At 45.1% G+C, this 19,728-nt stretch overlaps 1 protein-coding gene across 2 annotated transcripts in view; it reads right to left on the bottom strand.

Annotated features, from left to right (window-relative positions):
* Positions 1-19,728, bottom strand: part of LOC119172694 (alpha-mannosidase 2) — a 72,238-nt gene that overhangs the window by 42,298 nt on the left and 10,212 nt on the right. For both annotated transcript variants that reach the window (XM_075892865.1, XM_075892866.1), the window contains exon 2: positions 758-937. In XM_075892865.1, the coding sequence (XP_075748980.1) occupies positions 758-916 (159 nt within the window). In that variant the 5' untranslated portion in view covers positions 917-937. The remainder of the gene's footprint in view (positions 1-757; positions 938-19,728) is intronic.

Genomic DNA, 19,728 nt, shown 5'->3' on the forward strand with positions numbered 1-19,728 from the left:
GTTTTCGTCATTACAACATATATATATGCTTTCTCATTTGTTTGCTCATGCTCATCAACTACAGAGCGTGGCCCAGTGCCACGCAAAGACAGAACGTTTTAGAAGTAATCAAAGCACAGGCGACATTTTTGCACAGTGCAATCCCAACAAATTGAGTATGGCATCAAAAAGGCAACGATGCTAATAGTGAGCTATAAATCAAACGCAACCAATAAAAACGCTGCTTAGAGAGCACGTGCCTGCTTTGCCGCTGAAAGCTGTGTTTTAAGAGGCTCCGGTTTCACTTCAAAATGCTAGCTTAGCATTTCGGTGCAGCAGGTGGAAAAGACCACCTGATCACACAGAAAGCCTAAATTCGTGAATGTAACCCTCTACAGGCCACATTTAATTTTGTTTAGGAACTGGGACCGCTTGCGTCTTTATTCGCGTAAAAGAAAACCGACCCACACAAGACCGGGGACACTACCCCACGTAACGCTCACTGGGATCAACAAAAAATTTGCGTGTTTCGTTACATGTTATTGAAGAGGAACAAACCTTGCCGACAAACGTGACCGAATCACATTTGAGAGCACGGGCGATCCAATATTGAGCATGCAATACGAAAGTGGTGTACGCGGTCGGAAGATCGGGATCAAAGGTGAACGAGTACGTGGGAACACGAGACGGAGTGCATCCCACTTTCTAGGCCAGTAGGTCCGACGTGCTTTAGCGCGGTGTTTACTATTACCGAAAGGTAAAAGAAGATTGTACGTACCTTGCCTGGAGGCCATCCTGTCAGGCCAGTAGAGCTCGGTAGGAGCCTGCTGAAGTAAACGTAGACGGCTCCGAAGCACACCAGCACACAGGCGGCACCAATGCACACAGCCGCTCTTCGTACTTGTAAGATGGTAGTCCCGAACCGCAGGCGTATCATAGCGCCCGTGTCATACTGCCGCTGCGTTGTTCCAAAGACAAGTCAATGAGCCGCTTACGCTGACAACCGCACCAGTGAGACAAACAGGTGCTAAGCGCAACCATAGCAGAACGGTGTCCCTCAATCTAGCGCCGCAAGGGTGTATGTAGTGAGCTAGCTATTGTAATGGGACCGTCACAGCAGGCTCATTACGGCGCGGAAACCACGCCGGCCGTGCAAATAACACGCCGCGGACATTCCTTTTCAGTGAGCGTCGCACTGTTTTTGTTACGGACGGTGCTGGCCACCGCGCAAAAACCACCTACAACAGCCACACGCAACTACACACGCAAAAACGCCGACGCAATAAAAACGAAAATAAAAAAGCTGGCTACGAGAGAAGCTCGGTGGGAAGCGCGAATGGTTACCCTTTCCTTCACCCCATGCCCACCGCTAACGCCACCTGAGCAAAAATACAGTTTCGGTTTCAATGGCGGAAAGATTTAAACACATTTATGACATGTCGCGACCGACACAAATTTTTCGACACGGCGCTGCAGTGTTGTGTCAGCTGTGAGCCAGAGTAGTGTCCACGAAATCAAGAGCTACTGCTGTAGTGTTGAATTCAACTATGTGCGCTTAATGCGAATGCGAAGCGACTATTGATCTCCTCAAGCAGCACTGTGCTCAGTTCGACGAACACTGCATACATCAGTGTGCCTTGAGCTGATCGGCCTTTCACTGCGCAAAAGGTCTTGGGAGCCTCGTTTCGCAGCTGTAGGATACAACACTGAAGAAATAAGAATAATAAACACGATTTGATCTTGAGGAAGGTTGAGTAGAAATATCAGCCGTCATGCAGGCACTGCGGAATCAGAGCGTCGATGAAGTATGTATAAACATTCTGGAAGAAATCTACAGGGAATCAACTGCTACCATAGTGCTTCATAAAGAAAGCAACAGAATACCAATCAAGAAGGGTGTAAGGCAAGGGGACACAATCTCCCCAATGCTATTTACCGCGTGCTTACAGGAGGTTTTCAGAAGCCTAGAATGGGAACAGTTAGGGATAAGAGTTAATGGAGAGTACCATAGTAACCTGCGCTTCGCCGATGACATTGCATTGCTGAGTAACTCGGGGGACGAAATGCAACTCATGATTACGGAGTTAGACAAGGAGAGCAGAAAGGTAGGTCTTAAAATGAATCTGCAGAAAACAAAAGTAATGTACAACAAACTCGGTAAAGAGCAGCGCTTGGAGATAGGTAATAGGGCACTTCAAGTTGTAAAAGACTATGTCTACTTAGGGCAGGTAATAACCGCGGAGCCGAACCACGAGATTGAAGTAACTAGAAGAATAAGAATGCGGTGGACCACATTTGGCAAGCACTCTCAAATTATGACAGATGGATTGCCACTATCCCTTAAGAGGAAGGTATATAACAGCTGTATCTTGCCGGTACTTAGCTACGGAGCAGAAACCTGGAGACTTACAAAGAGGGTTCAGCTTAAATTGAGGACGACGCAGCAAGCAATAGAAAGAAAAATGGTAGGTGTAACCTTAAGAGACAAGAAGAGAGCAGAGTGGATTAGGAAACAAACGGGGGTTAAGGATATCATAGCTGAAATCAAGAAGAAATGGACATGGGCCGGGCATGTAGAGCGTAGACAGGATAACCGCTGTTCGTTGAGGGTAACTAACTGGATTCCCAGAGAAGGGAAGCGGGTTAGGGGGAGACAGAAGGTTAGGTGGGCAGATGAGATTAAGAAGTTTGCAAGTATAAATTGGCAGCAGCAAGCACAGGACCAGGTTAACTGGCAGAACATAGGAGAGGCCTTTGTCCTGCAGTGGACGTAGTCAAGCTGATGATGATGATGATGATCTTGAGGTACACGGACGTCAAAAAATTTCGCCTCCACCAAAAATGCACCAGTCACAGCCGGGATTCGATCCCGCGCCTGCTGGTCAGCAGTCGAGCACCATAACAAATTGCAGAAAGTCTAGTTAACTTCCCTGCCATTCTCGCATTCCTGTTTCTTTTTCTGTCTCAATGCTGAATTGGGAAACCATGACGAAACAATATTTCTAGACCGTTAAAAAATCAAATAGTAAGCAAGAATTATGAATGGTCGAAATGTTGTGTGAAAAGTAAATATCTTGCTGCGATGAAAACAAAAAATGTCAACACGCGCATTATGGTTCGCTTATTTGCGCAGCCAGTTAGCAATAAAATAGCATCATTCCAAATACATTAACAAGGCACTACAAGAGCGCTTATTTTTCACGGGAAATTTGTAAATGTGAGCAGTTTTCCAAGAAAATGTAACAAAGTATGTGGACAAGTGAGAACACTGATGACAGCAACATCCTGCGATGCGTTTAACCAAATTTAAGCGGGTGTATATCACTTCTACAGCTTAAAGATATAGGAGCATATACGTCAGTATAACGAAGACAGTTTTATCGCATATTTTCTCTTTAAACATGAAGCAACGCGGTATAATAAAAAGGCCGTAGCACGTATATTATCTTGACACGGTTAATGAGATGGCAGAAATACATCAAGAGGTTTTTTTTCTTCCTTCTATATTAAATGAAAATATTCCGGGGCAGTATACCACTCTCTATAGAACGTTGAGGTTAACGTCCGCCATATATGAAGCGCAGCTACTAAAAACACCTGCTATTTTCAAATACGCGTTAGTGTCATTACTTCAGTGTACACCTGAAATGACACGTCTGTGCTGCGATAATTAATTCTCGATCTCTAAGGCCACGTCAACCAAACTCGCAAACCAAGAGGCAAAAAGACTATGCCGTGAGAGCAGCCGGGTATTTGGAGCGTTTGACTGACCTTCACGCTCACATAAAAGTATACGCCTAAGTGTACAGCAAGCGCAATTAGTGTTATAGGAGACTGAGCGAAAAAGAATAAGGGAGAAAGAAAGAGGGGAGGTGGCAGCAGCAAGACTGACGGCGTTTTTCCTTTTTTCATGAAAACAAAGTTACGAGTTGTGGTTTCATGTAGCGCTGTATACAGTAAGGCAGTGGATGGATGGATGGGTGGATGGATATGGCTGTACCCTTTAGATCTGGCGGTGGCTCGCGTCACCAAGCCGTAATACTTAATGAACCAAAACCTAGATTTATTTTTTCCCTTAAATAGTGAGGCTGAGGATTCGTACTTTGCAGCGAAGGGTTTAATTTTCACTCGTGCCTTGACTTTAGCTACCAATCAGATAACCTCCTTCTAGTTAATTCTACCCGCCTAAAGTTTATTTTGCCCTCATTGTCCCTAAACCCCAGTGCTTTGAAAAACTCTGCGCCATCATCCTGAACTATAGGGTGAAGCCCGTTACAGAACATTATCAAGTGTTCGGCAGTTTCTTCTTCCTCTCCACACGCACTGCATACCGTGTCTACCCCTTCGTATTTGGCCCGATATGTCTTGGTTCGCAATACTCCCATCCTGGTCTCAAACAGTAGAGAACTACCCCAAATATTATCATAGATCCTTTCCTTGGCGATTCCCTGCTTAAAAGTTCGATAGATCTCTAGTGCGGACTTCTTAATCATGCCGATTCTCCACATATTGGTCTCGGCTTCCTTCACCTTCTTCTTAACCGATAATTCTTTTTCGTTTGGCCCGCTGCTGTTTTCCAAGCATTTACCAGTCAATTTTCTGGTTCGCTTCCGCCATTTTGTATCGACATTCTTTATGTAGAAGTAGCTGAATACCTTCCTAGCCCAACGCTCCTCCCCCATTTGTCTCAATCGTTTCTCAAATTTTATCTTGCTGCTAGCCTCCCTTCCCTCAAATGATGTCCATCCCATATCACCTTGTACTCCCTGATTTGGTGTATTCCCGTGAGCTCCTAAAGCAAGCCTATTCCACGTTGCTTAATTTTTAATCTTGCTTGAACTTCTGATATCATGCACAAGACCGCATTGCCGAACGTCAGACCAGGAACCATGACCTTTTTCCATATTCCTCTCAGAACATCATACCTATTGTAATTCCACAGTGCCCTGTTTTTCATTACCGCTGCATTCCTGTTTCCTTTTGTCGACACGTACATTTCGTGTTCCCTTAGGCACTCAGTCTCATTGCTTATCCATACGCCCAGATATTTGTATTTATCTGTTATCTGTTATCTCTAGCGTGACCTCCTGTATTCTAAGCACACTATACCTTCATTGTCATTAAAAACCATGACTGCTGATTTTTTCTTGCTGAATCTGAAATCTAACCTATCTCCCTCATTACCGCAGATGTCCATCAATCTCTGCAAATCTTCCTCGTTGTCGGCCAGTTTACACTCTAAAGGTGCTTGCCGTGTCTATAACTATGCACCCTACAATAAAGGTGTTTTGACCATGACCTCTTCTAAAGACAATCTATAGAGGAGGTCATGGTTTTGACAAGACAGAACAACACCCATTATATCGGTGTATCGGTGGATGCTTTAGTTTGTCAAAACACCCTTATCGTATGGTGAGACACGGCAAAGCGTCTTCATGGTGCATGCTGGTTTGCAGTGTGCCCGTATATATATTGTGGGGTCTGATGGTGGTGAGCGCCACTACGCTCTTGGACAGTAGACACGGTCGCAACAAACCACACAAACACATTTTATTTAACTAATTTAAACGACGATATCGTCAGCCGAATTATTATAACATCAATCGTGATCAACACGCTAAGACATCCTCACACATTATTAAACAACACTCAACAACAAGACAAACAAGGCGGTGTCGCTAACGCCCGACTCACCACGTGGGCCCACCGCCACCACTGCAGGCAACCGTCCGGGTTACCGCCCAACGCCACAAGAGCCCAGCTTATTTCTCGCGCGCCGCGACCAAGGCTTGCCGCCAAGTGTCACCATTGGCACTAAACCTTTGCACCTCTGCAGATCTTTTTGACAAACAGGAGCATGTTCATCAAGCGTCTGTGAGAGCTGTTAACGTGTTGCGACGGTGGAGTTTGTGGAGGTGTAACCGGTTTGTTCTAGTGCGCGAACTGTGAAAAGCAGTACATGTGCCAGCGCTGACATTCACCAACTCCGTCATCTGCCTGTCCGCCGCAACGTGCCAGTGGTTGGAGAGAGGTCAACGTGAGGTTGGGCGACTGGCGCTGGCGTGTCACAGGCGCGCAGCTGTTGAGCCGGTCCAGGGTGACCTCGGATGGGCAAGATATGAGGCACAAGATGCCAGGAGCAAGGCCGCCTACGAAGGCCGTCTTCGCCTCATGAACAATCAACGATGGGCCCCGCGTGTATACTACCATAAAAGGCATCAGTGCACAATGGAGCAGGCATCTTTACAAGCCGTGTAGAAAGTTCTACCTATTTACTGACCCCGTCCGGGAGGACAGTGGGGGTACGAACCCGAGTACAGGAAGCGGAGACGTCGATGTGGCAGGCGGCTATGGAGAAAAAACCAAGCCTGGCCTTCTACAGAGCGCACAAGATGAACATCTCAGCCGAGCCTCTAGGTGACGTGTCGGCAGCGCCCTGCTGTTTGAGGTCCGTGCTGGAGCGCTCCTAACTATAGAGTGTGTCGACGTCACTTTGACCCGTCGTTGGCTGACAGTACTGTGCAGTGCAGGGCACGCGGGGAGGACGATGAAACCATTGAACACATTGTTCTGTCACCTCATCAACCAGAGGCCGCTACACTACCTGAGGCACCTGGCTTTGTGGATAGCTGCGACACACCGGATCGAAGTGACAGCCGAGACACCAATGTGCGCCCCCTGGCAGCATCATCAATACCAAAAGCAAGACTTTTTTTTGTGGTGGTGGTGGTCAGGGGGGGAGTGAACAGTTCTAATGTTCATGGACCCGTTAAACCTGGTGATGTGCGATATTTGTGATAATTCATTTACTTTATTGTTCCAGTCAGGACACCGCAAGGTGCCCATCCGATACAAAGTGGACGACCACAATCATCATCATCGTCATCATCATCACTAACCATGATGATGATGATGGTGGCATCAAATGGATGGATGGATTGATATGGCATACCCTTTAGATCGGGCAGTGACTAACGCCACCTAGCCGTAATACTTAGTGAACCAAATACCAGATTTGTCTTTTTCTTCCTTCAAATAGTGAGGTTGAGGACTGGTACTTTGCAGTGAAGGATTTAATTTTCACTCGTGCCTTGATTTTAGCCACCAATCAGATAACCTCCTTCTTGTACTTATTTCTATTCGCTTAAAATCTATTTTGCCCTCGCTGTCCCTAAACCCCAGGGCTTTGAAAAACTCTGCGCCATCATCCTGAACTATAGGGTGAAGCCCTTTACAGAACATTATCAGGTGTTCGGCAGTTTCCTCATCCTCTCCACATCATGCACTGCATACCGTGTCTACCCCTTCGTACTTGGCCTGATAAGTCTTGGTTTGCAATACTCCAGTCCTGGCCTCAAACAGCAGAGAACTACCCCGAGCATTATCATAGATCCTTTCCTTGGCAATTTCCTGCTTAAAAGCTCGATAGATCTCTAGTGCGGACTTTTTAATCATGCCGATTCTCCACATGTCAGTCTCCATTTCCTTCACCTTCTTCTTAACAGATAGTTTTTTTTTTGTTTGGCCCCCTGCTTTTTTCTAAGTATTTACCCATCAATTGTCTGGTTCGCATCTTCTATTTTGTATCGACATTCCTCATGTATAAGTAGCTGAAAACCTTCCTAGCCCAACGCTTTTTCCCCATTTCTCTCAATCGCTTCTCAAATTTTAGCTTGCTTCTAGCTTCCCTGCCCTCAAATTATGTCCATCTCATATCACCTTGTACTCCCCGACTTGGTGTATTCACGCGTGAGCTCCTAAAGCAAGCCTACCTATTCCACGTTGCTTAATTTCTAATCTTGCTTGAACTTCTGATCTCATGCACAAGACCGCATTGCCGAGAGTCAGACTAGGAATCTTGACCCCTTTCCATATTCCTCTCAAAACATCATACCTATTGTAATTCCACGGTGCTCTAATTTTCATCCCCTTTGCATTCATGTTACCTTTAGACGGTATACGTATATTTCGCGTTCCCTCAGGTACTCGGTCCCGCTGCTTATACATAAACAAGATATTTGTATTTGCCTGTTATTTCTAGCGTGACCTCCTGTATCCTAGGCTCACTACCTTCATTATCATTAAAAATCATGACTGCTGATTTTTCCTTACTGAATCTCAAATCTAACCTATCTCCCTCATTCCCGCAAATATCAATCAATGTCTGCAAATCTTCCTTGTTGTCGGCCATTAGCACTATATCATCTGCGTGCATCAATGCTGGTAGTGCCTGTTCAATTAATTTTCCTTGTTTGACGAAAGAGAGGTTGAACCCAAGTCCACTCCTCTCTAACACAGCCTCTAATCCTTGTAGGTACATCATGAATGACAAGGGTGACAGAGGACACCCCTGCATAAGCCCCCGTTTTATTTTTGTGGGCTCGGATACCTGTTTTTTTTTCATTTTATAACTACCTTGTTACTTTTATAGATATACTTTAAAAATAGTGACTCCATTTTCCACAGCTAGTGTGTCAGTATTCCCCGCAAGTCCTCTTGAACCACGCTATGGTACGCTCCCTTGATATCCAAAAATGCTAACCAAGGAACCTGCGTTCCTTTTATGCTACTTCGATGCACTGCGTCTGTGGGAGCAGATTGTCTTCCAACCTCCTGTGTTTCCGAAACCCAATCTGGAGTTCCCCCAGTACCCCCTCATCCTTTATCCATGTCTGCAGTCTTTCCTTTATAACTGCGTAATCTGCCTGTCGACCAATGATCATAAAGGATGGATGGATGGATATGGCTGTACCCTTTAGATCGGGCGGTGGCTAGCGCCACCAAGCCGTAATACCTAATGAACCAAAAACTATATTTATTTTTTTCCCTTAAAAAGTGAGTTTGAGGATTCGTACTTTGCAGTGAAGAGTTTTGTTTTTACTCGTGCCTTGACTTTAGCCACCAATCAGATAACCTCCTTCTAGTTAAGTCTACCCGCTTAAAGTTTATTTTGCCCTCCCAGTCCCTAAACCCCAGTGCTTTGAAAAACTCTGCGCCATCATCCTGAACTATAGGGTGAAGCCCTTTACAGAACATTATCAAGTTTTCGGCAGTTTTTTCTTCCTCTCCACACGCACTGCACACTGTGTCTACCCCTTCGTATTTGGCCCGATATGTCTTGGTTCGCAGTACTCCCGTCCTGGCCTCAAACAGTAGAGAACTACCCCGAGTATTATCATATATCCTTTCCTTGGCAATTTCCTGCTTAAAAGTTCGATAGATCTCTAGTGCGGACTTCTTAATCATGTCCATTCTCTACATGTCAGTCTCCGTTTCCTTCACTTTCTTCTTAACCGATAGTTCTTTTTGGTTTGGCCACCTGTTGTTTTCTAAGTATTTACCAGTCAACTTCCTGGTTCGCTTCCTCCATTTTGTATCGACATTCTTCATGTACAAGTAGCTGAAAACCTTCCTAGCCCAACGCTCTTTCCCGATTTCTCTCAATCGCTTCTCAAATTTTATCTTGCTGTTAGCTTCCCTTCCCTCAAATGATGTCCATCCCATATCACCTTGTACTCCCTGATTTGGTGTATTCCCGTGAGCTCCTAAAGCAAGCCTATTCCACGTTGCTTAATTTTTAATCTTGCTTGAACTTCTGATCTCATGCACAAGACCGCATTGCCGAACGTCAGCCCAGGAACCATGACCCATTTCCATATTCCTCTCACAACATCATACCTATTGTAATTCCACAATGCCCTGTTTTTCATTACCGCTGCATTCCTGTTACCTTTAGTCGACACGTATATTTCGTGTTCACTTCGGTACTCGGCCCCATTGCTTATCCATACGCCCAGATATTTGTATTTATCTGTTATCTCTAGCGTGACCTCCTGTATTCTAAGCTCACTACCTTCGTTGTCATTGAAAATCATGACTGCTGATTTTTCCTTAATGAATCTAAAATCTAACCTATCTCCCTCATTACCGCAGATGTCCATCAATCTCTGCCAATCTTCCTTGTTGTTGGCCGTTAGCACTATATCATCTGCGTACATAAATGCTGGTAGTGCCTGATCAATATGCTTTCCTTGTTTGACTAAAGAGAGGTTGAATCCCAGTCCACTTCCCTCTAATTTTGCCTCTAATCCTTGTAGGTACATCATGAATAATAAGGGTGACAGGGGGCACCCCTGCCGAAGCCCCCGTTTTACCTCTGCAGGCTTGGATACCTGTTTTTCCCACTTTATAACTACCCTGTTACCTTTATAGATACCCTTTAAAAGATTAGTGACTACATGTTCCACGCCTAGTGTGTCCAGTATTCCCCACAATTCCTCTTGAACCACGTTATCGCACGCTCCCTTGATATCCAAAAATGCTAGCCACAGGTGCCTGTGTTCCTTTTCTGCTATTTCGATGCACTGCGTCAGTGAGAACAGAATGTCTTCTAACCTCCTGTGTTTCCGAAACCCATTCTGCAGTTCTTCCAGCACCCCCTCATCCTCTACCCATGCCTGCAGTCTTTCCTTTATAATCTGTATCGCCAGCCTGTAGACCACTGATGTCACTGTTATAGGACGGTAGTTGTTTATGTCAGCTTTGTCCCCCTTTCCTTTATAGATCATGCTCATCCTGCTAAGTTTCCATCCATCGGGAACTTCACCATCGATTATTATTGTGCTCACTGCCTCTCTCAAAGCCTGCTTAGACTTCGGACCTAATGTCTAAACGCACACAAGCGCAACGCCACCTACTGCTGAATAGTTGTGACCCCTAAATGCAGCTTCTGCGCGAGACACGCGGCGCAAGCGACCTTAGAAAAGGTGTCAGCACCACCCAGTAAATAAATAAAATGAATACACACACACACACACACACACACACACACATATATATATATATATATATATATATATATATATATATATATATATATATATATATATATATATATATATATATATATATATATATATATATATATATATATATATATATATATATATATCCGCGTGGTATCCGTTGTTCATGCAGTGGCTGACGACGACGAGGAATTGTGCGTGAAGCGTGCATGCACCACAGCTAATAGGCGAACAAGAAGTAATGGGTTGGAGCATTGGACACGACCCACTGGTTACGCTATTCGCATTGTGTGACGCCTGGTTGCTATTTTGCTGTTATAAAACGCCTTATTACTCACAATAACGCGATTAATTTCCCGACATCAAGCCTGCCTAAGGCAAGTTTGCCAATAAGTCCCAAGCACGGGCGTGGCTCAGTGGTAGAATACTGGCTGGCACCAGCGGACCCGGGTTCAAGCCCCACTGAGTCGTTGGTACTAGGTCTTTTTTTTTCTGATTTTGTGCGTTGTGGTTACGGACACCGGCGGCGGCAGCGGACAACTACGGCAGCGCGCGACCTCAGTTTTGGTCTCAAAAACAGCTTTCGCTGTAAAAGGAGCGAAATTCAGAAACCCTCTGGTAGCTCGGTGCAGACGTGCGTTAGAAGATACCCAGGTAGTCAGAACTGACCTCGAGCACCGCATTAGGACCTATCTCGTCATCGTTAATTACATTCATATGAATAAGGAAAAAAAAATGACAGTCATACTATGTGAAACATGAGGGAAATTACCCGTTATGGCCAAGTGAAATAGAGAAATAGGAATGGTAAAGTAAAGGGGTACTAAAATTGTACGAACAGACAGATAGAACGCACGGAGAAGCAGATAAATCGCACTCCACAAGGTCGCACATGTGCGCTCGCAGGGACGCACTTGACAAACATACACACGCGCAGACACAAACACAAGCATGCACTCACGGATTATCCTCGACGTCCGCAACACACACGTGGCAAAATGCTGGCCGGCAAAGGATACCAATCTGCCTGCTCGTGTCAGAAGGGGGCTTCGTTTATCCGAGTCAATTCCAAGCACTAGCTCGGAGTCGCGCGTAATAAACACGCCACTGATTCGCCGCGGCCGCAGCTTGCCGACATCGCGAACGTTTTATTACTCAGCGAGTGCCTGTGGCGCGCACAGTGAGTAAAGAAGAGGCAACTCCAGCTGTGCCTGTATGATTAAACAAATAAATAAAAGGGAAAATGCCTATATGTAATAATAGCACACATTGCAAATGAGAACAGGAGGGAAGAGGGAGATAAATGTAGATACTTGCATAATACCTTACATCATGCTACGTATCAATGTACTTATTTATTTATTCATTGTCTCACCGAGGCATTGTGGGGGTAAGAGACGAAAGAACAATGTAGCATAACATCAAAAACAACGGCAAGTAGAAGAGGTGGGCGTACAGAACTAGCGATGTCGCGTGCTCCCAGATATAATAATAATAATAATAATAATAATAATAATAATAATAATAATAATAATAATAATAATAATAATAATAATAATAATAATAATAATAATAATAATAATAATAATAATAATAACGGGTTTTACTTGCCAGGATCACCATAAGGTTATGCATGAGGTGCGCCACAGTGGAGGGCTCCGGCACTTTCAAGGATTTGATGTGTGAATTTAACGCGCACTGACACCTGTGGATGGGCCACTGGCATTTCGCCTCTATCGAAGTGCGACCGCCGCAGTCGGAATCGAACCCGCGACCATCGGCTGCTCAATCGAGCACCGCAACCACTGCACCACCTGGACGGACAACCACTTTATGTCGTTGCACCTCCAAATTTCTCACGTTGGAAAAGTATAGGTATAGTGCATTCTTCGGGAGACTCGCGCGGCGCTGGAGAGGTGGCGTTCAGAAAAGAGGGGCACTAGCGGGTTGTCGCGGCATAACTGAGCCGCTCGCGCAGATGACCGGTAGCAGTGTGTACCGCTGCGAACACTCGCACATGCACCGTTCCTCTGCTTGATTTAGACACGCACGGCTCGAGCAGCCCTTGCGTCCGTAATGCGGTTCACGTTATCACTCGACATCATTTCATCTTGAGGCTACTTGCACAGGAAGGCACTGGTAAACAGAGAGAAGCTCTGTAAAGCGGAGTACATCAGTGGGAGCGGCGGGAATATGCACGCTTTGGCCGTCAGGGTGAACGCAGAAACTCCAGTGCTGGTAACAGCCAAAAAGTGTTGTATCGGACGACGTTCCAGGAACTAGTTCCTTTTGGCAGAAACGGAGGAACGCCAACGTTCCATTCACGACACCGCAACGTTTGACAGGGAATGGAAGAGGGAACGGTCTTACTTCTGTAAAAGCTCCATGTGATTGTACAGATCCGGGCATGCAACACATCATACAACATTGGGGGGATGGGCGACCACGTGAGGCGCGAAAATGTACCGCTCGCATATCAGGTGACTATGATTCATCCTGGTTAACACTTCAAGGCGTCCACCGGAGGCTCAGAGAAGCGCGCGACGCCGAGGCTGACCACGTGTGACTTTAACCGCTGTTTCTTTCGCACCAGAGCTGTTATGCTTCAGTTTTCTTGTGTGTCGTAGAAAGAAAGGTAGCATTATTATGAAGCGCCCCGAGGTGATTGGTCCGGCATAGTTTGCAGGGCCGACGGAACGAGTTCAGAGAAAGAGATGAAAGAGAGAGAGAAACTTTTTAAAGCAACCGACAACTGACTTTTTTACGATGCAGTTTTTTCCTGCGCGACAGAAAGCTTACTTTTCGTAGTGATCGTAGCTGCAGTAGTTAATCCCAAGAGCTCGTATAGACATTTTATAAGCAGTATTTTTCGATCTGAAAGGCTCTGAACATAGACTTTCCTGAAATTAACTAGAGGGGACTCTGGCGCTGCGATTGTTCAGCGACCATAGGAATGATGGGTAGTACACACATTTGCCTAGTCTTCGTACTTGCGGCTTCGTTTATTGCTGTTTTGGTCTACTTTTGAAAGAAAGATTCAACCCTTTTAAACTTTGTGACCCAATTTGGAAAGGTAAGTCTAAAAGAATAAGATGATCAAGCGCAACCACTGAACATTTGCTAATATTTGTTTCGTAAGAAAACAGCTCCAAGCCACACGAACACACACGGAGCCAAAAGCAGGCCAGAAGTACGAAGATTAGACAAATGTGTGTACTACCCATCATTCCCATGCTCGCTGAAGCGCCGTGCGTTGCAGCTCCCATAGACACTAGCGCCAGAGTTCCCTCTAGTGTATATTAGGAAACTCTATGGCTCCGAACAATCCGGCACCGGCAACGCTGAGTATTGATAGTGATGCCGGTAGCCTTTCCGGTGGCTTATGCATGCTGTCGCTGTTCTTATTTCGCAGGATTTCCTGTAACTATGCTTAACTACGTTAATTCCGCACTTTACAACTATTTTTGAAAATAACAAGCCGTTACAATGAGACGGTGTGGCTCTATAGAGCTTCCCTGCATTTGTACCACGTCGCCGAGCCAAGTAATCGAAAACGGAACTGCGCATATGCCACGCAAAGGCAGCGCCACTTTAATGCCTACTACTAACGCAAGCTTACGAGTACACTTTTATAAAATATTTTTTGCTATAAGGAATTAAACCATATTTCAGTAAAAATCAATAAATTGTTGACCGTGTACATTAACGCATCATCACGTGACAGGGCAATTATGATAGTTTATGTTTTCGCCACCAGAGACGCCACATGCTATTTTTCACAATTTTCAATGAAGAAATAAAAATAAAAATTCACTTCTCACGAGAAAAACGGGGTTGGTTTGAGTCAATATAAAGGACAATCTTTCCATCCGTGCAGTCATCTCATTTCATGTTATGGGCAGTAGTAGGTCCCTTTAGCTAAAAGGAATTTTCGGGTAGGTGAGATTTTAACCTGCGTAACCACGATCCAAAGCCGAGCGTCGTAGGCAGTCGGCAATCCAGAATTTTTTATTTACGTTCATGGTATTTATTCAACATAGGTATCACACTTGGAAGCAGCTCGATATGAACAGTAAACTCATACGATCATTCTGTTCGCATTAAGAGACTATTACGAACACGCTGCCAATAATTCAAATCGAACTACAGAGTGAAATCATCAAATGACAGTCTTTTCCGATTGCACAATACAATGGCGCAACAGATAAACACTGGAGCGAAACAGCGCTCCAGTGTATCGTACTGCACCTCGCTACGGTGGTCTAGTGGCTAAGGTACTCGGCTGCTGACCCGCAGATTGCGGGATCAAATCCCGGCTGTGGCGGCTGCGTTTCCGACGGAGGCGGAAATGTTGTAGGTCCGTGTGCTCAGATTTGGGTGCACGTTAAAGAACTCCAGGTGGCTGAAAGTTCCGGAGCCCTCCACTACGGCGTCATTCATAATCATATGGTGGTTTTGGGACGTTAAACCCCACAAATCAATCAATAAATTAATGTATCGTACTGACGTGGCCAATCAGCCACTTTAGCAGATTACCTCATCAAGGCAATGCATAATTCTGGCCGACTTTTTATTTGCTCGTGTCTCTTAGCCGAGTGACCATCCTAATGAAGTGGTCGTTTAGGAAAATTATTGGCTTTGCGCTTATTAGCACCATGCGAGCACGCTCACCGCATATAGCATGGCCTAGTAATGTTTAGTGAAAAAGGGGGTGTAACGGGTAGTGGAAGTGAGGATGAGGAGAGAAGTTGAAAAAGCGACAGAGAAAGAAAGATATATGCATGAAAATGAAGAGAAATGGGAAAAAAATGTGAGAGAACGAGCGAGGATGATAGATGCACGGAGAAATTGAAAAATAAAAAAATGAAGCGAAAGAAAGATAGAAAGACAACGAAATACACATACATGTTGACTGACTGCGGACAGGGGACTCCAATAAGTTGCAAATGTGTATCCTGGCCATTATTTTCTACTCACACTGAATCAATGCTCTCTAAACGGCTAACTATTCTCCCTTTCTATGCGGTTTCCTGAGCTGGTATTTTAATTATATTAGAGCATTGATGAAAATTTCTATTTGAATAGATGAAGCGCAGTATCCCGACTGTGCCTTTGAAGGCCGACTTGAAAAGTGCCACATGCGTGGGACTTGAAATTGACGAGCGCGAAAGTTGCACTTAGACGTGCTTCTGTTAAGGCCGGTGTTTTCTAAAACATTCCTCTTGGGGCGTTTATTTAGACTACTTTGACTACATACGATCTGCTGTCGGTGATATGAAATTCGTCTAACATATGCAGCAGCTTTAAATTGCTCCTTTTATTCCACCTCAGCATTATCCTACACTACAAATTTATTAAAATTCAAATGTAACGTTAATGCAACGACACGTTCCAATTTTCGAAATGTAAGTGTAACGATTTTTTTTTGCATTACAGAAACTTGTAACGCAAACTTGTTCCAAAATTGGATAGGAACGGGCTTTCGCTACTGTTTAAGAGGAACGCGTATGTTGCACTGCAACCGCACCGTCCGTCTCGCTTTCCCTTCTATATCACACAAATAGACTGATGTGCAGGTCGGTCCACTGTTAGAGGGAACAGGCAAGCGCGTGACTTGCAGTCTGCAGCGGTAGAGTTACTCTATATGCTACCTTTAGGTACACGCTACCTAAAGTAGGGCCTAAAGCCACCCTACCTAAAGGTAGCATATACAGTGCAGCGGCTGCCTACAGCACCACGAGCCGACAGCTAAGGAAAATGCGTGCGCTATTGGCGCCGTCTATTGCCAGCCAAGATAACCATTCATGGCCAGTTGACGAGCGCTGCTAGGTTACACTTTCTCACTGCTCGCGCAACTACCGGCCATGACTCGTTCTTGTGTGTGCCAATAGATGACGCCAAAAGCGAAACGTGTTTTCTTCAACTGTCGGTTGATGGTGCTGCATGCAGCCGCCGCAAAATGCAAGCCACGCCCTCGCGTGTTCCCTCTAACAGTGGACCAACCTGTACATCACCACCACTACAATGAAATGAAGATGTGAGAGACAAACGAAGCTTCGATTTGATGGATTCGCTGCGTAAATTATTGGGGAAGCAAGGAGCACGTCTTGCGAACACGGTGCACGAGCTCACATCACCCTTTCAAGCTTGTGGCTGAATGTAACTGTTGGATGACTCATTGTATTTAATGCAGAGTGATTGTCGTCTCCCGTTGCATACAGTCCGGTACACCTTTAAAGGGAACAGTCGGTAATTAATGAAATCAACGTGAGCGAACATTATGTAAGAACACCTCGATAGGATAAAGTGTAGGCATACTTTTACATACAAAGAAATTACTTCAAAACAATATCAGCAGCAGTTAATAGCTGAGGGCAAGCGGTATGCAGAGGCCAACAATATGTATAGCCAACAATACCGACAAGTTTATGCAAGCGCGCGAGAACAGATGTTACAAGCTATGCTGAAATGCCTATGAAACTTCTCACACAGGGTTCTATGCAGTATACAGTACTTGACACGCCCTCTAGTCTTTGAAAATTCCATTAGATTAGTACAGTGGTCTTTGAGAATGTTATCGTCACTAATTTCATCAATAAGACTTTATAAAAAAAGGATATCTCGGTCAAAACATCATTCTAAGTTTGCGCACATCACGATAGTTTGTGCAGCTGTGATCCTTTAAAACCTGTGCAAACCGACCGCACTCTCATTCAGCCATGGACCTTTTACCAGACGAATAAAATGGGGACTGAAAAGGGCAAATAAATGAATGTATGTTGTGACCTATACACGCTAGCACACATACAGTGTGCTAGCGTGTATGCATTAGTGCCCATACCCGTTCGCAGCGAACATCACATGCATCTTACATTTAAAAAACAAAACAAAAAAACGGATATGTTTCGCAGTGCTTGCTCTCCCTGCTTTTGCTGCAAACTTGTTGCTTCTTTTTGTTTTTACATGAAAAAGACGATGTCATTGACGCTATCTTTGGGATGGTCCCCGATATCGGTAAAAATGCTACGATGAAAGCTTCCTAGTCGAGTACAGCAGTTTGAACTGGGTGGTTTTGACCTAAAGGGACACCAAACAATTTTTTGAGTGTTATGGTAAAATATGCTTTCATAATCCCGAAAACACCACTGTTCCTGCGATACGACATTCGGTAAGTGAGAAATTGAGGGAAAAGAAGATACACGGGAGGGGGGGGGGGAGGCAAGACGCCACCTTGAGATTTCCGCACCGTGACGTCATAGATTTTGAAGGAGTCTACTGAGCTTCACGTAAATTCTAGTCAATGAAAATGAAGTACATCATCTGTGGTTGCCATAGACCTCTAGCATAAGAAGTTTAAGAAAATTTCATCGAGCCAGTGTCGCGAACTGAGTACAAAAAATACATTTCGAAACTTCTGACGTCATGCCCAGATGTTTCGGCGCGAAATCTAAAAATTAAACTGCAACCTTGATTTTCTCCGCTAAGTGTGAACTCATGACAGTGAAACATATGGTATTGTATTAGAGTTATGAGAGTGCAAGGACGGACCCCGGCCTAAACGTAGGATATAATAAAAGTTTTCATACGTTCGTCCGCTGAAGCCAATCTCTCTTTCTTTCTTTCTTTCTCTCTCTCTTTATATATATATATGTATGTATGTATGTATGTATGTATGTATGTGTGTGTGTGTGTGTGTGTGTGTGTGTGTGTGTGTGTGTGTGTGTGTGTGTGTGTGTGTGTGTGTGTGTGTGTGTGTGTGTGTGTGTGTGTGTGTGTGTGTGTGTGTGTGTGTGTGTGTGTGTGTGTGTGTGTGTGTGTGTGTGTGTGTGTGTGTGTGTGTGTGTGTGTGTGTGTGTGTGTGTGTGTGTGTGTGTGTGTGTGTGTGTGTGTGTGTGTGTGTGTGTGTGTGTGTGTGTGTGTGTGTGTGTGTGTGTGTGTGTGTGTGTGTGTGTGTGTGTGTGTGTGTGTGTGTGTGTGTGTGTGTGTGTGTGTGTGTGTGTGTGTGTGTGTGTGTGTGTGTGTGTGTGTGTGTGTGTGTGTGTGTGTGTGTGTGTGTGTGTGTGTGTGTGTGTGTGAGAGACGTAGAAAGGCAGTGACTGATGGTAGAGGCTGATGAAGAAGAAGTGAGAACGGAATAAGCATGGCGTATGAGCCAGGCCACGTCTCCCATTGATCATAGCGTCACACGAGTCGACAGGATGAAGACCTGGCCGTTGATCACCAGCCTCACATCATTCACGAAGCCACCGGCAATACGCCTCAACTGAATATAGACCACAGAAGAGGTGATCTCAGGTGCATGCAGTTACCAGCATCATGACAGAACCATCGACTGACCTTCCCGTCCCCAAGTACACCGGAGCAGCGGAAGATCTACCTGTACAAGACTGGTTCAATCTATTCGAGCTCCAGCTACCGCTGCATCATGGTCGGAACAGGAGATGGTTACACACTTCAGCAACTTCGTCACCGGTGAGGCATACAAATTTTATCTTACCCACATATTCAATAACGACGAATCGTGGCAAAAGATCAGAGAAGAGATGATTGCCCGTTTTAACGACTACGACAAGGACTTCCTCATTACCAACCGTCTGGAAACAATCGCACGTGGCCGTCACAGTCCACGACCTTTACTCAAAGGACATTGCTTTCCATCAGGTTTGTCTTCCGGAAAGCCGGTATTTTCAAAGTCGTCACTCCAGCATACGACACGAGACGTTGCTCACCCACCTGATGCCATTCATTCTTCATCTGGCATACGTGGTCAACCACGCGGTTTTCCATCACACCGCTCTTCAAGCGCTCCTTACGCTCACCGGTTGCTTCATAAGGACTCCGTGCTCACTATAGACGAGCTGACGCATCGAGAAAATACCCTGTCGAGCCATGCTCCTGCCGCACGGGCTCATGCTTCACCGTCCGGTGCATACACACTCGACAG

The sequence above is a fragment of the Rhipicephalus microplus genome, chromosome 4 (genome assembly GCF_043290135.1).
Source record: "Rhipicephalus microplus isolate Deutch F79 chromosome 4, USDA_Rmic, whole genome shotgun sequence".
NCBI lineage: Eukaryota > Metazoa > Arthropoda > Arachnida > Ixodida > Ixodidae > Rhipicephalus > Rhipicephalus microplus.